The 23,399-nt window shown below is 39.8% G+C and overlaps 1 protein-coding gene across 19 annotated transcripts in view; it reads left to right on the top strand.

Moving 5' to 3' along the window:
• EYA1 (EYA transcriptional coactivator and phosphatase 1) overlaps positions 1-23,399 on the top strand; it is a 172,610-nt gene that overhangs the window by 91,321 nt on the left and 57,890 nt on the right. For 11 of the 19 annotated variants that reach the window (XM_045007468.1, XM_045007465.1, XM_045007477.1 and 8 more), the window contains 3 exons: positions 7,680-7,822; positions 9,328-9,411; positions 18,704-18,793. In XM_045007468.1, coding sequence (XP_044863403.1) covers positions 7,680-7,822; positions 9,328-9,411; positions 18,704-18,793 — 317 coding nt within the window. The remainder of the gene's footprint in view (positions 1-7,679; positions 7,823-9,327; positions 9,412-18,703; positions 18,794-23,399) is intronic. The other 8 variants (XM_045007469.1, XM_045007472.1, XM_045007475.1 and 5 more) reach the window with 1 other exon arrangement.

Here is a 23,399-nt window from a genome sequence, read left to right on the forward strand (position 1 = left end):
GGGTCTACGGGGCCCCATGGCTAAAACCCAGAGCCCCAGCACCTCTCCCGGGGTTGAGGCCCTGATTCCCACCACCACTCATGGGATTGAAGCCGGGAGCAGCAGGGCTGAATTTCTGGAGCCCTGAGCCCCGGTGCTCCCCATGGGCCAGAAGCCCTGAGCCCATGGGCAGAGTTGGGGGACTTGGAGGTGTTGCCCCACCCCAAACTACAGTGCAGGAGCAGGGCAGTCCCGGGGCACTCCACCCCCAGCCTCCATCTCCTTCTCTCCCCACCCACTGGCCAGGTTGGAGGCCGGAAGCCAGAGCTGGGCAGTTCAGGACAGATGCTGCTCTGGCTGGTGCCATGGAGCAGGCAGACACGGTGTTCCTTCATCTCCTGCTGCTGCAGGGGGTCGAATCTGTTCCTCAGCCCCCTTTGCTCACGCAACTGGTAAGAGATGCTTGGGCAGGGGAACCCGGGTCTGTGGCTGGCGGAGCCCTCGGGGAGCATCTACCACAGGGGGAGCCCTCCCGGCACACAGCCCCTAGCTACCTTCCTGTCCACACACAGCCCCTAGCTATATCTCTCCCTGCACCCTCTTCCCTCACTCAACCCCTAATTACCCCCTCCCTGCCCCCGAGCTGTTTTCAAACTTTTTCAAACCCACCTTTGAGTTATAATGTTTGATTGTGCCATGCCCCCACCCCCAATCAAGATGTGGGGTGCACTGCTGAGGTAAGTCAGGGGGTGGAGGTGGCACTCCCTCCCCAGACCCCGCTGAGCGGAGCCTGCTCAACGCCTACTGGCCCCTGCCCACCCAAAATAGAAGTCAAACTACACCTATGCCCAAGGCACCCCCCAGGCCCTGGAGTTTTTGTAGCATGTTCTGGGGTGCCCTCAGAAAGAAAAAGGTTGAGAACCCCTGCCATAAGGTGTGGTCTATAAACTTGTGTGGAAAAGTAATTCTTGGTGTAGCTTTCTTCACAGGGATGGCCTGTGTCCTCTATCCGGCCCCCTTTCTGCTTCTCTTTCACTCTCCAGCAATGGAATCCATACATATGGTTGCATTTGTTACCAGCCCTGCTATTGCTCCACGGTATATCCTTTGTTCCACTTGCTCTTCTTCCCTCTTGGGTGTGATAAGTTGACAGGGATAGCTTTGCAATTGAAATATTTGTGTTATGGATTTATTGACTATAGGCAAGTTTGTAACTCATACTAATCCCCACAGCGAGCGGGCTGTGTCACAGGTAGCAGCGAAGGAAGGAGAGAAGCCTCTGCAGGGTAGGGTGACCAGATGTCCCGGTATTATCAGGACCATCACAATATTAGGGGTTTTGTCTTGTATACATAACTATACCTGCCGAAAAAAAAGTGTCCTGATTTTTCACACTTGCTATCTGGTCACCCCACTGTAGGGCCTCTAACCCCTTCTTGTGCAGGGGCAGGGCATGAATGGAATCTTGTCTCTGAGCTTGCCAGGACAACTGAGCTGGTTTGGCAATAGAACAAGATATAGGGCTAGCACAGGTTTTTTTTTTCCTGCTCCACCTTGAAACAAGGAGGGAATCAGGAACCAAGCAATGACTCTGAGTCACAATCTAGTTCCTGGCCTGAGGCAGCGCAACTTTGTACTGCCCCTTAGTCGGGGCTTATGGCATGCTTCAGTTAAACCCCCATAGCGTTTTAAAGACACAGTTATGTGGGTATGTAGTGCCCCAATGTGCTAAGCCATTCACAGAACGTAGAAAAGACATGGTTCCACTTCTGAAATGCTTACAGTCTAAGCTTGCAGTTGTACAGCGTGTGCATGTGCTTAATTTCACTCAGATGAGTAGTTCTTTTAAAGTCAGTGGGACTGTTCACACGGATAAACACTTGCAAAAGGGTTGCAATTAAGATTATGGGGTGGCTTATTCATGTACATACACATCTTTTTGGTTCTACTGCATTTTAAAAATGAAATTTTGGGAGGTGGAACAGAGTTGGAGTACACAGCTGCAGCCCTGGAACTACACCACTGTAGCACTTCAGTGTAGACACTTCTTGCATCAACAGAATAACTCTTCTATCAACCTAGCACTGTCTACACTAAGGGGTAGGTCGTCTTAACTACATCGCTTAAGGGTGTGGATTTTTGAGATAGCTGGGTCAAGCTAATTTTTTATGTACACCGTGCCTCATTCTAGAGCCACTGAAGTGTGAACAGCATGTCCCTGTCCTGTATGCAATCCCTGGAGTATTTAGGCAAGTCATTACTAGAGCAACTGTGTAACAGGAGTATTAACTCTAAAACGTTTAAAATCTCTTGAGGAAAAAGCATAATTTTAAAGCAGCTACAGTTTAGAAAATGACTAATTTCTGTTGAGTTTTGATATTTAAGTTTACTTTGGAAATATTTTCTCTCCCATATCCATCTATCATCATAGTTTGTGACATAGATATCCTTGGTTTGTGCAGTTCTCGATTAACTTTTCTATATTTTATACTGTGTTAAATAATTTAGTTTAGAAATAGTGAGTAACTCAGAGTTACCCTCCTATCTTACATGAAACCACAATCATAATTGATTGTTACATTTCCAGGAAGAAAGAGTTGCATTATTCTTGAGATTGACCCCTATGAGATTTTCCTGGTTTCCATAATATAGTATGTTTAAAAGATATTGCAAGTTGTTTTGCACACACTGCAATATCAAACAATAATAATAATAATAACGCTATTCGCCTGCTAAAATTATTCTGAACCACAGGTTACTGTTTTATCTCCATAGGCTAAACATTTTTTCTTTAATACCATGCCATGCTCAGTGCTGCAAAATAAAAAGCCACTATGACTCCTTCTCCTTGTCAGATTTCATAACAGTAAATCAGAAGTAGTTGAGTGAACCAGAGCCGAGAATTCATATAGGCAAAGCCTTTCCATAATAACTGAACAGAAACATATGCTGTAGTGTGAAGTTATATGCTATATTTATAGGACATTAGTAATGTTTTAATCTTATTTATTGATTTTTTCCATAAATGTAAAAGATTAAATATATAGTATATAGAGGTAGGAGGGAAGTACAGTGTATATACATAGAATATAAAATATTTATAATATGACTATGTAAGGGAGGAAATGGTATTATGTACAATAATAAGGGGCATAGAGAAGGTACATTGGGTGCTCCTATTTACCTTTTCTGATGAACGAGAAGGCATTCAATTAAACTGAAGGCAACAAATTTAAAACCCAATTAAAGGAAATATTTCTTACAACATATAATTAACTCAAGGAACTCACTGCCACAAGATAGCTTGAGGACAAATATAAAATATATATGGATAGAACATCCATAGTTATTTTCAGGAGGATTTTAAAAAAATAATGTAGAAGAGAGAGAACATTGGCTGATTGGAAGTAGGAAGAAACTTCTTCAGTAGATAGTATCTTTCCATTACAAGGTTTCTTGCACCTTCTTTTGAAGCTGCTGAAAGAGAGAAGATTCTGAGATAAATGGACCACTGTGCTGATTGTCTTGGCAATTCCTGTACTTTTGTTAACACAATAAATGTAAAATTATGACAAAATGATATATGTTAAGTCAAAGACTGCCTGGAAACTTAAAATAAGCTGGAGATAACACTAACCAGATGGTACTAGTGTAATTTAGTCAAACATCCATGCTATAAGCAAATAGACAAAGATTTTAAATTTAGATGACCCCCAAATTAATGATTGCCCTAAAGAATTTACATTTACAGTTTTAAAAAAAAATCCTAAATTCTCTAGTCTGACCACCTGCATAACACAGGTCATGGTGTTTCCCTGTATTGACTTGGCCCCCATTGTGCTCCATTCCTCTAAAGGTACCCACGCAGATCACCATCCATCCAGGATTTGGGCCATAGTTTTTAGTATTTTCTACCCAGTAAGCTTGAGTGAACTTGTCTGTTTTGAAAGTAGAAACACATCTTTATTACACTGACACATACACACTCGTGCACACTCCTTTAGATACGTTTACTCTTATCATTTACTAAATCTTCATTTACATTTCCCCCATTTTATCCATCCACATATATTTGTTATCTTATTTAGGACAATCGGTATGTACCCAGACAACAATAATTTACCGTGTTGGGCAGGTAGGCTCTATGGTCAGAATTTTGAAAAATTAGGTACCTGAAGTTAGATGGCTAAATAAATTTTCAGAGGTTTGACTCCAGTTGAAGTCTATAGGCAATGCAAGTGTTCATCACCTGTGAAACTCATGCCCCACCTCTAGAAAGATTTGGTTCTGTTTGTGTTATTGAACAAATGTCTGTTGTTGGGTCAGAACACTTTTAACACAGATTTACTATATTTTTTCCTTTTTTTAAAAAAAAGTTCTTCAGTTAAAATTTAAAGCTATTAAAAAAAATAACGGTGAATGTCAGTTTAAAAGTAGAGAAGTATTATTTGAAAGCATGTATTTTAATTAATATATTATAATGTATTACTTATGATGTCATCTCTCAGGAAGAAGACTGTTTTCAGTCAAAATATTAATTTGAATATTATGTTGGAATGTACTATATAATGGAGTTTATATTGGAATGCACATGCCAGCTATTGTTTAGGAAATGACATTTTTAGAGTTTAAATTAAATAACTGTATCCAACAATGACTTCTGTGTTTTGTTCAAAGATTACATATCTGCTTTATACAGTGGAATTATTTGTATAGTTCAACATGAAACTAATCCAATTTCCGACTTGAGTCCCTTTTGGAGATACTCTCATATGGTTTAACATTGTACATTTTATTCTGGTCTGTTGTTTTTTCTTCTAGAATATTTCAGGTTAATTTAGTTGTTTAAGTTAAGTGCAAATCTGAGGACCAAACACATGGCTTAGAGAATATTAGCCTTGTTCATTCAGTACTCACAATCCTTACTTGTTTGAGTAATTCTGACTCATATGAGTAGTTGCATTGACTTCACAGGTTTTTGGACCTAACTTAATCTAAACCTTTTGTTAGGAGAAAGGGTTACTCATGTGAGAAAGGATTGCCATACATCCATCCAAACTGCAGCACTTTGTTTATATACAGATAGACTGCTGCACATATTAAATTAATATTGATGTGAGCATTAGGACTTACTGAACTTGAGAAAGTGATCAACCTTGGTGTCCATTGAAATAAGAAATCAGTATCTGTGTTGTTGCATGATGGAAATTCTCACTGCCTTCATGAGAAATGTCTGGAAATCTTTTCGTTATGGCCATGGAAGAGAAATATGAAAGGCTGCTCTTTAGAAACTAAAATTCTAAAGAGAGGAATTAAAAAGAGATTCAAAAAACCCACCTAGCATCCAAACCCTACCACTTATCTCATGAAAGGTAAATTTTCACATCTCCCTGCAATCAGTCGTAAAGAATAATTTACACAGGATATAGGGGTGCTGGAAGAATTTTTATTGTGGGAGTACTGAGAGCCATTGAACCAAACTGTAAATCCTGTATATAATAGACGCACTTCAAGCCACAGGGTGCGGCAGCACCCCCAGTACTCCTAGTTCCAGCAACTATGACATGATATCCGTTTGGTTAACATTGTTCAAGACCTCAGTATTGTGGAACCTAAGGATGTTAAGAATAGTGTAACCCTTCTGCCAGATGGTGCCAACAGCAACAGGGCCAGGTTCAGTATCTAGGGGTTCCTTTTCAACAATACAACACAAAACCGTCTCAACCCCCCTCCAGTGACCTGGGACAATTACACACCACCCCGGGTGCCTCTGTAGGGCAATACTTCCCCTCTCGCAAGCACAGAGTCCGAATGTAGCAAAAGCTTTTAATAAAAGGAGGGAAGTAACTCAGCATTAATTTGGGAAAACACCGCAACTAGGGTTCATAAACATAATCCATGAGCAAAAGATCCACCCCTAAGTAAGTTGGGCAGTGTCCTTTTCCCCTTAGGTTCTTAAGTCCAGCAACCCAAAAATTCCTTTAATGTCCCTTCTCTGCACCCTACTCACAGTTACTGTCTTTGTCCAGTGCAGCCCCAGAGTTCAGAGGTTCATTCACAGAGTTCACCTCTCACCCTGGGTAGAAGGGAGGGGGTAAGGAGGCCTTACACGTTCCGTTGTTCAGGCACTTGCTTGTTGCCCCAATGGCCGATTGCCGTGCCTTTCCACCAGCCGCCTGGCTGGCCACTCGCCAAGATGTCTTCAAATCCCCCCACTTAACACAGCTCTCAGTGATTTCAGCTGTTAGTGGTGGGAGCCTCACTGCTGGTGCACACTGGGCAGTCTCTTGCATTAGAGACACTGTTCCAAAGTAGGTCTAATACTTAGACCTAGATATGAGTCTAAGCTCTGCAGCATGTAACAAGACTCTCAATTGAGTCTAAATTAGCTCTTTTATTATACTGTAGTGAAAGGAACGGTCAAATGGTGTCTAGGACCCTTAAAGAGGGCCCACACTACAAGATACAAGTACCTCTCTCTCCACCCATTGGGTTTTGGAACCCATGTCCCCTGCCTTGTGACTGTTATTGAGTTGAGGGTGAGTCCCTCCATCGCGCTATGCCAGGTACAGTTCTGCTGCCCTTGGTTCACACAACAAGGAAAACAACCTTTTATTACTTCTGCCCCAATAACAAGGAGACTGAGGATCCGGCACCAGCCACAAGTGATCATTTGGGCAAGCAATCCGATCATGCTGAGCACCTAGGCAGGGTGGGTGTGTCCATGCAAACAAGATCAGCTCCTGAAGTCCTTTTCCACGGCTCACCACTAGATGTCAGGGGAGAGCTCATTCAGAATCGGCTTACATCAGAAACATTGTCTTGCCACAGGAATGTTTTCAGCAAAACATATATGAGGCTTTTTCTTACATGTGTAACAATAATAAATATTTTTATATATACATTTTGCTGAAACATAATATATCATGCATTTGTTAGGAAAGATTCTGTGTCCTATTTTGAAATTACTCATCCAGTAATCTCAGTGTTGAGGAATTCTTTGAAGAATACCTTCAAAAATATAAGGAGTAATAAAATAGGGCCAATTTAAAAAAATTAATCCTTATCTAGAGCAATCCAGCACTCTTTGCCTCTCTTTCATTTTATACTTAGAAATGATTCCTTTGAACAAAAAAAAGTAACATCTGAAAATACAGTCTTATTAACTTTCCAGTTCTTAAAAGTTTTGAAGGTTAATATTAGAATTCTAATCTGTATCATTTTGCACTGTGACTTTGCACTCACTTGTCATTGTGGAGATAATGATAGAGAGATGTTTTGAAAATTTGGCCCAGAGTGAGATTAACAAAGGTGAGAAATTATTCCAAATTACAACAAACTTAAAAAAAATTTATAGGGATTTTGGAGAAGGATAAGAGGTATGTTCTTATGTATGATTTGGAGTTGTGAAGATTTTCTGGAGTTTTTCCATTTTTATTGTCAGTTAGCTGAGGTAAATTGTTACTTCTATCTGATTAATTAAGGCTGTTGATGGGTGAAGTTAGTTGATTTTTATATCAGTACTATTGGTGGTTATTGTAGACCTAATTATTGTCAGTGCAGACCTAATTATTGTCAGTGCACTCAGAGCTTTTGTACAGGTGTTATATTTTTTTAATGTCAAGTCTAAAGAAATAAAACAAAGTAAAATTGACCCCTGGATTTTAAACTGAAAGGTGAAAGTAATTTCTTTATTACAGCAGAGTACAGTACAATCCACAGTCCATCAACGCCCATTAAAGATTCTGATTCAGATAGATTGCGTCGCAGTTCCGATGGAAAGTCACGTGGGCGAGGCAGAAGAAACAATAACCCTTCACCACTGCCTGACTCTGACCTGGAGGTACGTTATATTCCCTGTGTTTACTGCAGTGTCTGCTATCTTTACAATGCTTTGAAGAGCGGGATTTATTTACAGATCAGCAATACAATGACAATATGGCCGGTGGAACATTTTCCACCTAAACTCTTTTTCAATGGAAATTGAGTTTTCAGCTAAACACATTTTTAAATGAAAAAATCTGCTTTCTGTGGAAATTTTTGGTATTTTTTTATCCAAAAAAATTAATGGAAACAAAAATGTTTCCTTTGAAACCAAAAATGTTTCATTTTAGATGTGTTGCTACAGTGCCTCATGGTGCTGTAGTAGCTTTATGTCCCCATTCTTTTCTTTTCTTTAATACAAGAACTAGGGGTCACCAAATGAAATTAATAGGCAGCAGGTTTAAAACAAATAAAAGGAAGTTCTTCTTCACGCAGCGCACAGTCAACTTGTGGAACTCCTTACCTGAGGAGGTTGTGAAGGCTAGGACTATAACAATGTTTAAAAGGGGACTGGATAAATGCATGGTGGCTAAGTCCATAAATGGCTATTAGCCAGAATGGGTAAGAATGGTGTCCCTAGCCTCTGTTCGTCAGAGGATGGAGATGGATGGCAGGAGAGAGATCACTTGATCATTGCCTGTTAGATTCACTCCCTCTGGGGCACCTGGCATTGGCCACTGTCGGTAGACAGATACTGGGCTAGATGGACCTTGGGTCTGACCCGGTACGGCCTCTCTTATGTTCTTATGTTCTTATGATGGGCTGCACTCACTGGCCAGACTATATCTCACATGATGCATCATGGCCAGAGACTCCCAGGATCCACTAGCTCCCCTTGGCAGTAAGGAAGACTGTTGTACATCATGGGAGGTATTGTCATCCAGTGAGACAAAATATGTTTTTTGGGGGTTTTGAATTTTTGCCAAAAGTCAAAATTTTCTTGGAAAATTTAGACAAAAACAAAATTTTGGGGGAAAATAACATTTCCAACTAGCTCTAAATGGCAAAACTGCAATTTATTGTGGGAAAGATTTTTAAAAGCGCCTAAGTCCTGTTGAAAGTGGACTTTAGAAATTTCAACCTTTTGTTTTAGTTTGTTTTAGTTTCAGAGGTCATACTGAATAGCAATACTCAATAGCAATTTACCAAGGCTGTTCAGTTTGAATACTACACAGAAGAAGATTCAAATCTGATAAGTTTCATTTTCAATTGCTTTATTTAATGTATTTCAGATTTTCCCCACAAGTGGCTTTTGAATAACATACTGTACTATTCTATCTTTGTTCATTGAACAATATCTATATTTATATCTTAACAGAATAATTTGGTATAGTAGTAATTGTAGTACAAAACTAGCAGATTGTTTTACTCCATTCTGGAGCAATTTGTTAGTTTTTCTGAAAATAGTAAGGAAACCGTCAGGTTAGTATGTGACCATTTCAGTACAGTTTTCTCATTTGTACACTTATTGATTCAAGTATCAACTTTGCAGAGGGGCACATTGATTTGGTTCTTTTTTTACAGAGAGTATTCATTTGGGATTTGGATGAGACGATCATCGTTTTTCATTCCTTGCTTACAGGGTCCTATGCTAACAGATATGGGAGGGTAAGTGTCAAGGAACTAATTTACAATAATGTGCTGCTGTATAGGTGTTTTGTTCCACAGAAAGGACCGGTATGTTAGGGGAATGTCACTAGAAACAAACTAATGTTGAAGTATTAAGTGGGTATGTAGAAAGACTAAGGGAGGGAGGGCTTTTCTCACCTCCATTTCTTCCCTACCTTCTATAAGAGAAAAATTACATTATTGGAAGCAATAATTGCGCCACTTAAAGGTTTGATCATAGGGGCTGCTGAGTGTCTGTAGCTCCCATTGGCTTCTTTCTCAGGGCGTGTCTTCACTACGGAGTAAGTTGAACTAAGTTACTCTAGTCGACATTGCTTAGGTCAACTTACCCCAATGTCTTCACTGCGCTGCATTGACGGGAGACGCTCTCCGGTCAACTTACCTTACTCTTATCAGGGAGCTGGAGTACTGGAGTCAACCGGGGAACGCCCTGCTGTCGATTTAGTGGGTCTTGACCCGCTAAATCGACACCCGTGGAATCGTTTGCAGCAGCGTCTGTCTCTGCTATGGTGAAGACAAGCTCTGAGTGACAAAGGCTCAGCTCCTCTCAGGAAGTGCTCAGTGACTTGTGGGCTAAGGTATTGCATTTCCTTTTGGCACACTAATAATGAAATAGTATATTTGAATGCCTCAAATAGGCTATAAGTGAGGAAAAATTACTTTTGGGTCCAGGACAGATTAGTGTAATATATTTGTCCATACTTGAATTTTTTATTCTGATGTTAATCATTAATTTTTAAGTGTCTGCTTGTCAGTTTAACCTTGCTGTTATTCATGTCCTAAAAAGTGTAGGAGGAGTTTTGAATGTTGTTTTGGAATAGTGGTTTCACAATCACTTGCCACAAGAGAAATGCAGTTGTAAAGTGAATGAAAGCAGTTTGTGAGTTGATGTGTCCTAAGAAAAGATTTCACAATTCTCTGTGTTTTTATAAAACAAAATGACTGGCAATTGAAGTCTGATCTGTTTCTTGTTTGATTTAAATCTGTCTTGTTACAAGCCAGATTGATTATATTATCTGTTTTTTTTAAAATCACATTAATTGCTTGTGTGTAGTTAAGGAATTCTCATGTTTGACTTTGGAATAATTTTGGAAGTAATAAGTGAATGAATAGATAGTCTAGTAGCTTGCAGCATACTGCACACAGGTTACAATCCATTTTATAAGATTTATAAAATCAAAAGATGACCAACCTGGAATCCATTGCTACTGAAATAAAGCTCTTAAGTTATAATTCTGTATCAGTTTTTCTTCTTCGAGTGCTTGCTCATGTCCATTCCGTGCTAGGGGTGTGAGCGCCATGGGCACTGTTGCCAGAGATTTTTCCCTTAGTGCCATCCGTAGGAATCACATGCCTATGTGCTGCTATAAAGGGCGCTGCTGGCCCCACACCTTCTCAGTTCCTTCTTACCGCCTGTGACGGTTGCTGGAACGATCTTTCTTGTTGTGGCAAGGCCTCTTGAGTGTAGTTATTGTAGTTAATCTACATAGTTCTTAGTTAGAGTTAGTATTTATAGAAGCATAAATAGACATCCCTATCGTCAAGACACTTTTCACCCAGGGCCGGCTCTAGACCTCAGCGCGCCAAGCGCGCGCTTGGGGCAGCATGCCAGCGGGAGGGCGGCAGGCGGCTCCGGTGGACCTCCCGCAGGCGTGCCTGCGGAGGGTCCGGTCGTCCGGCGGCTCCTCTGGACCTGCCGCAGGCATGCCTGCGGAGGGTCCACTGGTCCCGCGGCTTGGGTGGACCTCCCGCAGGCATGCCTGCGGATGCTCCACCGGAGCCGCGGGACCAGCAAATCCTCCGCAGGCACATCTGCAGGAGGTCCACCGGAGCCGCGGGACTGGCGACCGCCAGAGCTCACCCCGCAGCGTGCCGCCCTGCTTGGGGCGGCGCAATTGCTAGAGCCGCCCCGGTTTTCACCCCAGGAGCTGGGCATGCCCATGTCCTCGGGCTTAAAGCCATGTGCCTCTTTCAGCAAGCTAATGCCAGTGAGTGACCCGCACTCTCGATATCTAAAGTGTCTGGGGGAATCACATGTTAAAGATAAGTGCCAGATCTTCAGGGACTTCGGACCCCATGCTAGGAAAGACAAGGACATTCAGCTTCCCATTCACCTTGTTGTGACAGCATTGACCTCGTGGTGACAGCGTCTCCTGGGAAACTGAAGCATACTGGCAGATCAGCTCAACATAGCCTTTTCCTCTTGCCACAAGTGGTTTCTTCACCCAGAAGTCATCAGTCATCTTCTAGGTGGACCTATTCACCACCAGACACAGCACAGGTTCCCTCTCTGATGCCTTCCTGCTCTCCTGGGCAGACTACCTACTGTATGTCTTTCCTCCGATCCCCTTGGTTCACAAGGTTCTTCTAAAAATCAACTGAGACAAGGCAAGGGTTATCCTGATAGCATAGGCGTGGCCATGCCAGCATTGGTTCGGCACGCTTCTGGACCTCTCGGTGGCAGCGCCACTCGCACTGCCACTCCACCCAGACTTGATCTCACAAGACCATGGCCCGTTGCTTCACCCAAACCTTGCCTCCCTACATCTGACTGCATGGATGTTGCATGGCTGAACCCCGAGGAACAGGTCTGCTCGAATCAGGTTCAACAGGTCTTGCTGAGGAGTAGAAAGCCTTCCACCAGGGCTACTTACTTGGCCAAGTGGAAATGTTTCACTTATTGGGCCTCTGAACAGAATCTCTCTCCATCCAGATCTCCTCTGCAGTCTATGTTGGACTATCTGCTCCACCTAAAGTAGCAAGGCCTGGTTCTCTATTAAGGTTCATTTGGCAGCCATCTCAGCCTTCCACCCTCCAGTAGATCAGTTTTCTCCCAGCAGATAAACATCCGGTTTCTCAAGAGGCTGGAAAGACTCTATCCTAAGGTTCGTGAGCTGACAGCACCCCTATGGGACTCAAACCTCTTCTTGTCAAGGCTCATGGGCCCCCCTTTGAGCCGTTAGCATCGTGCTCCCTACTGCTTCTCTCCTGGAAGGTTGCCTTCCTGGTGTCTGTCATGTCGGCCAGAAGGGTTTCTGAGATCAAAGCCCTTACATTGGAACCTTCTTACACGGTGTTCTTCAAGGGCAAAGTCCAACTGCGCCCCCATCTGGCCTGTCTACCAAAGATGGTGTCACAATTCCACACAACCAGATCATTTTTCTACCTGTCTTCTTCCCAAAATCTCAAAAGCCCACTGAGGAACGTCAGCTTCATAAGTTGGACGTTAGGCAGGCCGTCACCTTTTATATTGAGAGAACTAAGCCCTTCCAGGAATCCACGCAACTCATTGTAGCAATAGTGGAAAGGATGAGAGGGCTACCTCTGTCATCCCAAAGAAGCTTGTCCTGGATAACCACCTCTATTCAGGCTTGCTACGAGCAGGCGAATGTCCTAACTCCAGCCATTGTAACCACTCATTCCACAAGAGCCCAGGCTTCATCAGCCGCATTCCTCCTGCAGGTACCAGTCCAGGATATCTGCAGAGCTGCAACCTGATTATTGGTTCATTCCTTAGCATTCCACTAAGGCATCACCCAACAGGGCCAAGACGATGCCAGTGCTGGGAGAGCAGTGTTGCAGTCAGCACATCCAAGAACTCTGAGCCTACCTCTGGGGTATCGCTTGTGAGTCTCCTAGCATTGAATGGACATGAGCAAGCACTCGAAGAAGAAAAATGAAGAATGGGTCACTAACCTTTTGTAACTGTTTTTCTTTGAGATGTGTTGTTCATATCTATTCCATGACCTACCCTCCGACCCCTCTGTTAAAGTTACTGTCAAGAAGGAACTGAGAGGGTGTGGGGCTGGTGGTGACCCTTATACCAGTGCATATGGGCACAACTGAAGAGGGCACTAGAGCTGGTCCTATGGATACCAATAAGATAAAAATCGCCAGCAGTCGTGCACACATCGTGTGCACACCTGGCATGGAATCGACCTGAGCAACACATCTCGAAGAACAATTAGTAATTGTTTTTTTTTATTATGTGAAAAGGTTAGCATAGGATTGTCAAACGCTACTTTTCAGTTTAGTGGTTTACTCTTCTGTAAACTGGTTTACTATGTTAATAAATCCTTATTTTTGCAAATTATAAGTAAAATTGGCTGATATATTCTACGATATATAAAATTGTTCTCAATCATTGGAATCTACTTGTTTATTTGTCACAGTGAGTAACACACACTCAAAAAAATAGTCTTGTTGACTACAAGTGCTACTCAACATGAGCAATGTTTATATAATCAAAGCCTATATTTTCACGGCTGATGCCTAAGTGTTATCAAAATATTTGTTTGTTTTCACATGCCAATCTTGTATTTAGGTGTCAGCCCAAAATGATTGAACCCTAAATTCTCCTGTTAAAAGCAATGGGTTAATAATTTTGTAATGAATTATGTTTGATTCCTGACATTACTTTGTAGCAATTTGACATAAACGCATACTGTAGGTAGCTGAATATGCAAGTTAAAAGGAGATGAGTGACACATGATAGCAATTCAGTCACTATAGAAACCAGTTACTTGAGACGTAGCTTAGTTGGACTGCGTATGTGACAGAATGTGTCTACCATTCAGTAAATACACACTGGATCTCATTGGCACATTGCAGAATTAGGCCATGTTAAAGCAACATGCATTACAACAAGTTTAGATTTTATTCCACCTTCTTTGGACATTACCTGTGGGAACAAAGCATATTTGATATTAGAAGGAACTGTTTTAACAAAAGTAATGGGAAGAAGATGGTGATCCGAGGTAGCCTTTGCTTTGGAAGAGAATATTGGAACAATGAGAATAAGCAGAGTGTATACATGGCTTGCAGGTTCCCAGCTTTAATAGTAAAATGTGCACTTTAGATTCATGTGTGCTTTGTTATATTACATTAGCCCCACAAGTTCTTCACAATTTAAACTGTTATAGGAAAAATATTAACTGGTTTCCATGGTCTTTGGATCACAGCCAAAGTGCTGTCAAATGCACAACAGTGAACAAACTGGAAAAAATAGGGGAAAATACTTTTCCCTCTTGTATAGTAATCGTAGGGGCTTCTTGTGACAGTAATAGCTACACAATTTTTAGATAGAAATCTGATTTTCCCAGTTGATGGTGTCTTTAAGTTTTCTGACATCAGTATTACCAGTCCCAACTGTTAAAAACATCATAATCCAGGTCCAAAAATAATGAGATTTTAATATTTTTTTTGTTTGTTTGCTTTCTGGTTTTTAAGCCTTCAGGCTTCCCATTTTCAAGCTTTTATCCACAACCAGGAGAGTTAGAAGCTTAATTTTTAATGGACTCTGAGGTTCTCACATAACCAATTAACTAGAGGAGCTGGATCTTAAGGAAAGCATTAAATATAGTGAGAAATGGCAACACTGTAACCTGTCTGTTCCCTCTTGATCCACTTTTCTAATGCCTGAGCTCTTCTTGAGGATTCCCGTGACTAGGACTGGAACTGTTGCTGAACAGATAATATATTCTTTTTTCTTGGCCTCTATCTCTCTCCTACTATTTTTCTTCTGGTTTTTGCTCCCCTTTTCCATTTGCTCTCCCTTCATCTTTTCCATTTACATCACCTTCTCCGTTTATCTCTTTGTTACTTTTTTTTTCTCCTCTGTCCCTCAGATGTTATTTATGAGCAAAATCATAAACATGCTCTAGTGTTATCATTTAATCTGGAAGACTGAGACATTTTTCTTCCCAATTGAATGTTGCTATTTCCAAAAATAGTGGTCTGAAATGAGTATAATAATACAAATGTACTAACTAAAAAAATATTATTGGAACTACAGTATGTTGTAATTTGCTCTTAGGCAAAAACAAAGTGTAAAAGAGAAAGGGAAATCTGTCTGTCCCGACGCTTGTGGTTAACAGTTATTTTAATTGACATTGGAGCTGCTAGCTCCACATAAACCTGATGTTTTGAGCCAGCTGCCTACTGAATGGGTCCTGGAATCTGGGAAGAAGTTGATGCCCCATGTATAGTATTGATAACTTGAGACAGGTGGATACACAGTTGGAATGGCACTGGAAATGCTGTGACCCTTATGTATTTCCATTTTCTGTGGAAACTTTTACATTAGATACTTTAAGGAGATAGTCTGCTAAATACAAGATATTTTGTGGGGGTGGGTGTGGGGGGGGTTATATATTTTAAAGATTTAAGAAAAACAAAAATCTTGTTTCACTTAAGCCTTCAATTGTTACCAGTCAGCCTAAGTAGAAAATAAGCAAAGCTGTGTACTCAGAGTGATCTTTCCTGTTTTTCAGCTTCTTATTTTCCCCCTGACAAAGGCATCAAATGGGTAGAAATTGCAAATGACATATATACAATGTTTGTGGCTCTAATGCCAGTATTAAAAAGAAAAGGCCTGTTTAACAGATTGGACAGTGGAATTTCTTCTTTCAACTAAGTGGTTTATTTCTCTTAGATTTGCACCTGATTTTGGCTATTCCTTAAAAGATGCGCACATTGAACTGCAAATCCTAATAAATGAGAACAGATTGTTAGCCTCTTCATTGTGCTACATCTCACAGTAATTGCCTTGCAATTAATAGCTTTACATTCCAAAAGAGGGCTTGGCATCATATATTATGCTGGCCTTATCTAGCTTTGTCATCTTTAGGTTTTAGCCACCATTGTAACTAATCAAAGTACACACTGCACTGCTGTAAACCACCCTGGGTTGATGTGCACGTCCTGTTTTTTATTGGTGCAGTTACATCAGTGCAGCTACAGTGCTGGCTAAAACCCCAATATAGAGAAGTCCTTACAGCCCACTAAATGTGGTATCCAAGGCAGCAGTCTAAGTATAGTTTTAGGCACAACCGACCCTTCTAATCAAGTATTTGGTGTTTAATCAAAGATTTACGTTTTATTTTAAAAGTAACCTGTTTTGCTTCATGTTTTGCCTTTATGGGATTTGATGTGACATTTTTCAGGAAATGTCATTGATCTTGTTTTTCTTTTCTTTTTTCTAGTTAAATTAAAAAGGTAGCTTGAGAGAGAACCCCTCTCTTTTGTGTGTAATAGTTTAAAATAACATTTGAGCTAAATGGTCCACATCATGCAATTTAAAAATATACCTATTCTGACTCGTGTGTGTTTTTTTTAAAAGTTGTTAAAATTAATCATTCACAAAATCAACTTTTCTTTACAATATTCTTTAGAGACACTTTTTTTAAAAGTTTTGATTGTGACATTGTAACAACTATGGAGAGCCAGTATCTCGCATTGTTTTCCCAAATAACATGCAAAGTCGCGAACAGGCATGAGCATAACATTTGAATGGGACTGGGTCAGTTATCTGGTGGTGGTGGGCGGTGGTGGTGTTCTATTATTGAAGTGCCATAGTGGTGCTTGGTATTAGTGATCTGCGCTGTCGTGCGGGAGACCAGTCTCAAGTGCATAGTTCCAGTGTCCAGCTCCCTAGGTTGGCAGGATCTGGGAGTTCTGTGGAGCTAGCACAGTCAGCCCTTAGAAGCAGGGAGTGTTTTACTTCATTGAACAGCAATCCCTGCAACTGAAATAAGAAATGTTACCTATGAACTATAAAAGATGCTAAGATTATAACTGTCCACAAAGATGGCATGTGTGGTGAGGAGGAGAGCCATTCTTAGGGCTTCTACGAGAATATAGACCCTTCCTAACTCCCTACATACACACACACTTCCCTTCCAGGAAAATAAAATAAAACTACCAGCATCACAAAAGAGGAAAAACAGGAGTCTGATTCATACTTTAAAGCAAGCAGATGAATCTTCACGTTCGCATTACGAATCAAAATTTTCTCGTCTGAAATTTTTGTTGATGCAAAATATAAATACAAGACTGATTTGTAAGGGCAAAGTGCTTAATATTGCCATCAAACTGGCATGATGCAGTTGTAGCCATACACTAAAATCCTCTTTTATAGGGGTTCAGAAGTATTTATTTAACTTAGAAAAATGCTCACTTTTTATTGTGTGTCAACTTGTTAGTGAATTGTATAAAAATTGTCTCTGTGTGTTAGAGCTTTATTATTTAGACATCTGCATGTCTAAATGCTTCTTTGCAAAATATTCTTTCAGATTATCTTTGATTTCATTTTCTGTTCTCTGGAAATGTCAGACTAAGCTGCCAAATTAACAGATCTTTTTTCAACTGTTTTTTTGCCAATAATGCATACTGTCTTGTGACGGACAAATGTTTGGGAATTTCAGAAATCTTGATGAAAAACCTATTAATTTGATTGATATAGGAAAAAACTGGAGGCTAAACCTATTAAAGTTCCCATTTTGAGTTGTTGTCAGTTGTAGAATCTAAGCAGATTTTAAGAAAAAAGAGAACTGTTCCTGCAATCCTGTTTTTATTATAAAATGTAATTCCTGATGAACTAATGTTTAGTTAATTGATTGTGTCATGAAGCACTATAACATACAAAATACAACCGTGAAAGAGTATGCTCTCGGATATTCTTGAGAAAGCATTTTAAGCGAGAGAATGTACATAAAATAAATGTATTAGACTCTTATTTCAATTTTCAGATAGAAAATATATAAAACACATAAAAATCAAAACAGGACAAACATCTGTAATGCATTTGGTAACCACAATGCTGAACACACTTCTTGAGTTTATTAACTCAGTAAGGAGTAAGTTGTTATGGTAATTTCTGCAGAGAATTTAGTGTGTTCTGTATTAATAACAAACAATAGATTTGTTCATTCTGCATGGGTGGGCTATATTTAAAGAATAATTAAAGCACAGTTTTGCAGAGAATTAAGGAGTTATTTTATGTTATTGCTGTTTGTAAATTAAACATTAATGGTGATTTATTAAAGGCAATAGTTAGGCTAATGATCAAATCCTCTTACTCGTGGGAGTTTGCTTGAGTGAGGACTGTATTATTGAGACAATGGTTGTTTTAAATCTGTGCACAGTACTTAAATCTTGGAGGGCAGGGGAGGTCCCAATCCTGCAATTGAAACAGGATAAGTGGACCCTTTATATCTCTTCAGAGCTCCATTGAAGGCAGTGAAGCTCTGCATGGGTGAAGGAGTTTGCCCAGTTGCAGAATCAGGGTTTTCATTATCAACGGATTTAAAGTGTCCTTTAAAATGTTGACATATTTAGATACTATGGTGCAATGTTTTAGGGGAGCCCAACTTTAACTATGTAGGCAGACCCATCAGTTGATGTATTCAGTATTCTCTGCTTCTGAGGAATATTTCTTCTAGCATATGAAGTAGGTATGTTACTGAGGATATTTTGTCATTTCTTCTTTGAGGATCCACCTACTTCAGTTTCACTTGGACTACGGATGGAGGAGATGATTTTCAATTTGGCAGACACACATCTGTTCTTTAATGATTTAGAAGTAAGTACTGATTGTTTATTTACACCGAGCAGTTATTTAACATTTGTTTCATACTGCATAATGGCAAATAGCTCAAAAGTCTGGTTTGGTATAACAACTTTAAAATGCAAATGTTAGAGTACATATATTTTTTAAATCTCCAACAGTTTTTGTTACCCCGAAATACAATGCTTTTATTTAATGTAAAGAGTATTTTGTGCCATCAAAGGTGCAATTTTAGATTATCCAACTGTTGTATATATGATCATGATAGACCAGCTTTAGAAGTGGATACACCAAAACCATCTATAAACATTAGAATTCAATAGTCCGTACAGGCCATTAAATATTAAACTTCAGCTTCTATAAACAGTTAATAGCTGGGTGCAGATTTCTCAGTTACATCCCACTGTGAGGAAATATTACCCTAGAACCCAAGGGAAATCATTAATGTTGCATATGCTGTCAATCTCAGAGGCTTATTACAATGGGTCTTCTGCCTTCCGCAGTGGCAGGTACAATTTGTAACATACTAGGATTTCTTTGTTAATTATGACTCTCTTGTGTGGCATGCTGTGAGTGCTTGGTGTCATCATGCCAAGGGCTTTCTCACCCTCTATGGGCTATGGATTTGGGATTCTTGTGAGATCATTCTAAAAACTATCTGGATTGCTGAAAGCGACTGTCTCCATGATGTGTGGTAGTTTCATCTTAAAACGGAAAAAGTGATTTCTGTTCATATTTTCATAACAAGAAAACATGAACATTGTCAGATTTGTTTTCCATCATCATAAAGACAGCCGTTTATTTAAAATCCCACTGTTGAGCAAGCTTGTGGTTGGACTGCCAACGGGCATTAATCATCAAGTTGTTGTTTTGCTAGATTTTAGGAATGTGTGTTATTCCAGACAGGCAAAAGAATCTTAAAAGATTCAAATGTAACTTCTGCTGATCAAAGTTAATTGGCATCAATTGGCCTTTAAATATTTCCTGATGTTTCCCTTTTCAAAATCAACAAAATACACCTTATTTAATAGATGAGCCAAAATCATTTGAAAAATGCCAGTGTGTGACCGATCTTAAATGTGGTTTGTACAACATCTGTCCCTTGTTTTGATTTCTTTTCATCTGAGAAGAAACTACTCACAGATGAATTGGCAGCTTACAGTGTAATAAAATTATTTGAATGTGCTTTATTTTTTCTTCCATTCCTTAGTGAAGTGTTTATTTTTACACTTACAGTAAAACACAAGCTTTCTTGCATTCAAAACGTGTTTTCTTTCATTAAGGACGCTGTATATAAAGACATTATCGGTTTTGATTTTAAAAATGCCATTAGTGAATGTCATGTGTAGAACTGATTTTTCAGACTTTAGAAGAGCACACAAGACAAGCTACTTACTTTCCAAATCTGTTTCTGATTTACAATTACATTTCATTTTATCCAGAGTGGCAAAAGATAGTAGTATCAAATCTTAACAGTGTGCTTAATAAAGTTTGCACTGTGTTTTCATTTGCTTTGCCCAGCCAGATATGAGTCCTGTAGCCATCCCTTGATACTTGAATGTAAGTGCCATTGGCGTGTATAGGAGTTAATCACATACATCCTGGGGATAACTGGCATGTTACAGCCTTAACATTACCAAATAGTGCTTTTAATCATACATTAACCCTTGAAGCAGACTGTATATTTGAAGAAATTCTGGCCCAGATCCTCAGCCAAGGCCAAGAACCTCACAGAGCAGCTTGGCATTCTTTGCATTCTCCCAATACTGTGCCAATTGTCTGGTGTTCCCAGCATATGCCAGAGCAGTCCAAATGAAGGGGGATTCTTAAATAAAATTGTACACGGTTCATATTTGGTGATGTTTAAATACTTAGGGCCAGATTCTCTCCTGTAGTTCATGGTGCTCTGAAAAGAAGGAAACAAGATGTTGGCAGCCCCTCCTTGTCTGCCATCACAGCCACTTGGCAGGATCGCAGCCTTTTAAGTCAGGGACTGTCTCTTATTCTGTTGCACAGTGCTTAGCACACTGGGTTCCAGGCACTGCTGTAATAATAGCAGCATTCCAGAGATCACTGGTTGTGGAGGCTGGAGAAGGAAATTTCTGCTGCACCTACTAATGCTCCACAGTCCTGAAAAAGCATGGTGTGACTGTCTCTTAGCATATTGTACACACTGAAGCATATATGCTCATCAGGGATGTAGATTAGTATGTATTACCTTTGCTGGAATAGGGTTATGGTTATAGTAGTTTTTTCAATTGAGTCATTGTTTGAGAAGTGCAAACTTAACTCCTGATTACTTGATTTCACAACATTTAGTTGGTTATTTTAACTCGGGTGTTCTTGGGAGGTAATGTACTCCCAAATCACAGACACATGCCCATAACCTTAACTCCTTTTAGCAAAGATTTGATCTGGGGATATCCGTTCTTTTAATAGTCGTAACATGAGACTGAGGTGAACATGGTGCCTGGGGGCTATTCTTCCCTCCCCTGCCTTCTGAGGTCTGCAGGGGCAAAGCCTCACTCTTGTATATCTTCTAAGAGCCAAAGGAGTAGAGACCATCTCCTGCAGCCCTCGGAAGGTACACAGAAAGGAGGATACCCTCTTGAGAAGCGAGGAAAGGGAGGGCAAGAGGGTTGTGGAGGGACAGCACATCCAGATATTTCCTTCAACCCGTAGATCTTCTGATAGACACATTAGGAGAAAATTCTGTTTTATTACAATACTCCCTAATGATCACTTTACATTATGAGTTCTGTCTGCAAAGAAAGGGGCTAGGGTTGAGATTTTCAAAGGCAACTGAGAGATGTGGACAACTTCCATTGAGAAGCCCTGGATGACTTTGAAAATTTCAACCTAGAATTTTGTGGCAATGTAAATATCCAGCAGTCATTTCATGGTCTGTTTTAAGTTCGTTGGAGCCATTAAGACATCCTGATATTAATAAAATTTAGTAACTTTCAAATCTACAGTTTTTTCAACTAATTCTTGGTTCTGTGCACCAGAGCACAGCTATATGAGCCTAAAAAGCAATTTTAACCTATCTCGTTTTTGTTTGTTTTGTTTTGTTACTAGCTGTTTTTTAAAAAATAAACTTTTTGAACTCTGGTGACAGTCTCAGGCTTTAGGATGTGATAATTTATTAATCTTATGATGTTTAAATCAAACTTGGTAAAAAATAATTCTCCCTGCCACTGGCCTAATTTATTAGCTTAGAAGCCAATATTGCTGTATCTGTGGCTTTTATGAGAATCAAAATTGGGTTTATAATGGAAGTGTAGTTCCAACCTTAACTTTGGAGTGGTTCCTGTGTTTTAGAATTTTTTATTTGTAATAAAAGTAATAGAATGGTGGGTTTCACTTTTTGTTATTTTTATTAGAGGAATAAAACCAATATAAGATATAATTGTAAATCTTGAAGGATCACTCTCAAATTCTTATATGGTACGTTGAATGAGAATGATAAGTGTTTTAATATATTAAAAGAGAAGCGTAAATATTTGCAAATGTATAATTAAAATACGTACAGTAGACTTGGCAGATGTATTGGTTGAAATATAATTTTTAAATTAGATTATGAAACTATAATATATACACAGATCAAATAGAAGTAGAAACTAAGGACCATATTTTCAACACATAGGCTTCTAAGGGAACATCTACACAGCACAAAATCCCCCATGGCAGCAAGTCTCAAAGCCCAGGTCAATTGACTTGGGCTTACACTATGGGGCTAAAAATAGACATGTAGACATTTGTGCTTGGGCTCATGTAGGTGTTTGGGCTCGGGCTGGAGCCTGGGCTCTGAGACCTTTCTCCCTTGCTGGGTCTCAGACCCCACTCTGTAGCCTGAGCACAAATGTCTACAGGTCTATTTTTAACCCCATAGAGCAAGCCCTGGGAGCAAGTCAATTGATCCAGGCACTGAGACAGGTTTTGTTTTGTTTTGTTTTTTGTTTGTTTTTGCTCTGTAGATATACTGTGAATCTATGTTTAGGCACCTAAATACGTGGCCTCATTTTGAAGAGTGAGCATCAGTGAGAGTTAGTTCCTGAGTGCAGGCTTAGAAGACATTATCATTATGTAACTGGGGAACTATATGTATTGGCATAATGTTCTCAAGAGAACCAGAATTATCTCATCAGACAAGAATGATGTAGTAATGCCTGAATTCATGCTACAATTAGTTGTGGTATGTTGTGGTAGGAGACATAAAGTATTATGTTTTAATCACTTCTTTTACAAGTTTTAGCATTTTAGAGTCTCTAGTACAAGCATTTTTAAGGAAGTTAGCCACTTGAAGACTAGATTAAAATGTGATATCCACCCGTCACAACTTTTAACATTTTTCCTGCTGACTACCTTTAAAAATTAGTTCTATTTCTTTGGCAAATTACATGACCTTTATAATTAGGTACATTGTAGAAAGAATTATTGGCTACATCTATTGTTGATACTTAAACTAGTGATTAAGACTAAGGTTTGCAAGGTATTAAACTAGATTTCATTGGTCCTAGTACAGTAACTCCTCGCTTAACTCTGTAGTTATGTTCCTGAAAAATGCGACTTTAAGCAAAACGATGTTAAGCAAATCCAATTTCCCCATAAGAATTAATAT

Source organism: Mauremys mutica, chromosome 2, assembly GCF_020497125.1.
Source record: "Mauremys mutica isolate MM-2020 ecotype Southern chromosome 2, ASM2049712v1, whole genome shotgun sequence".
Lineage (NCBI taxonomy): Eukaryota > Metazoa > Chordata > Testudines > Geoemydidae > Mauremys > Mauremys mutica.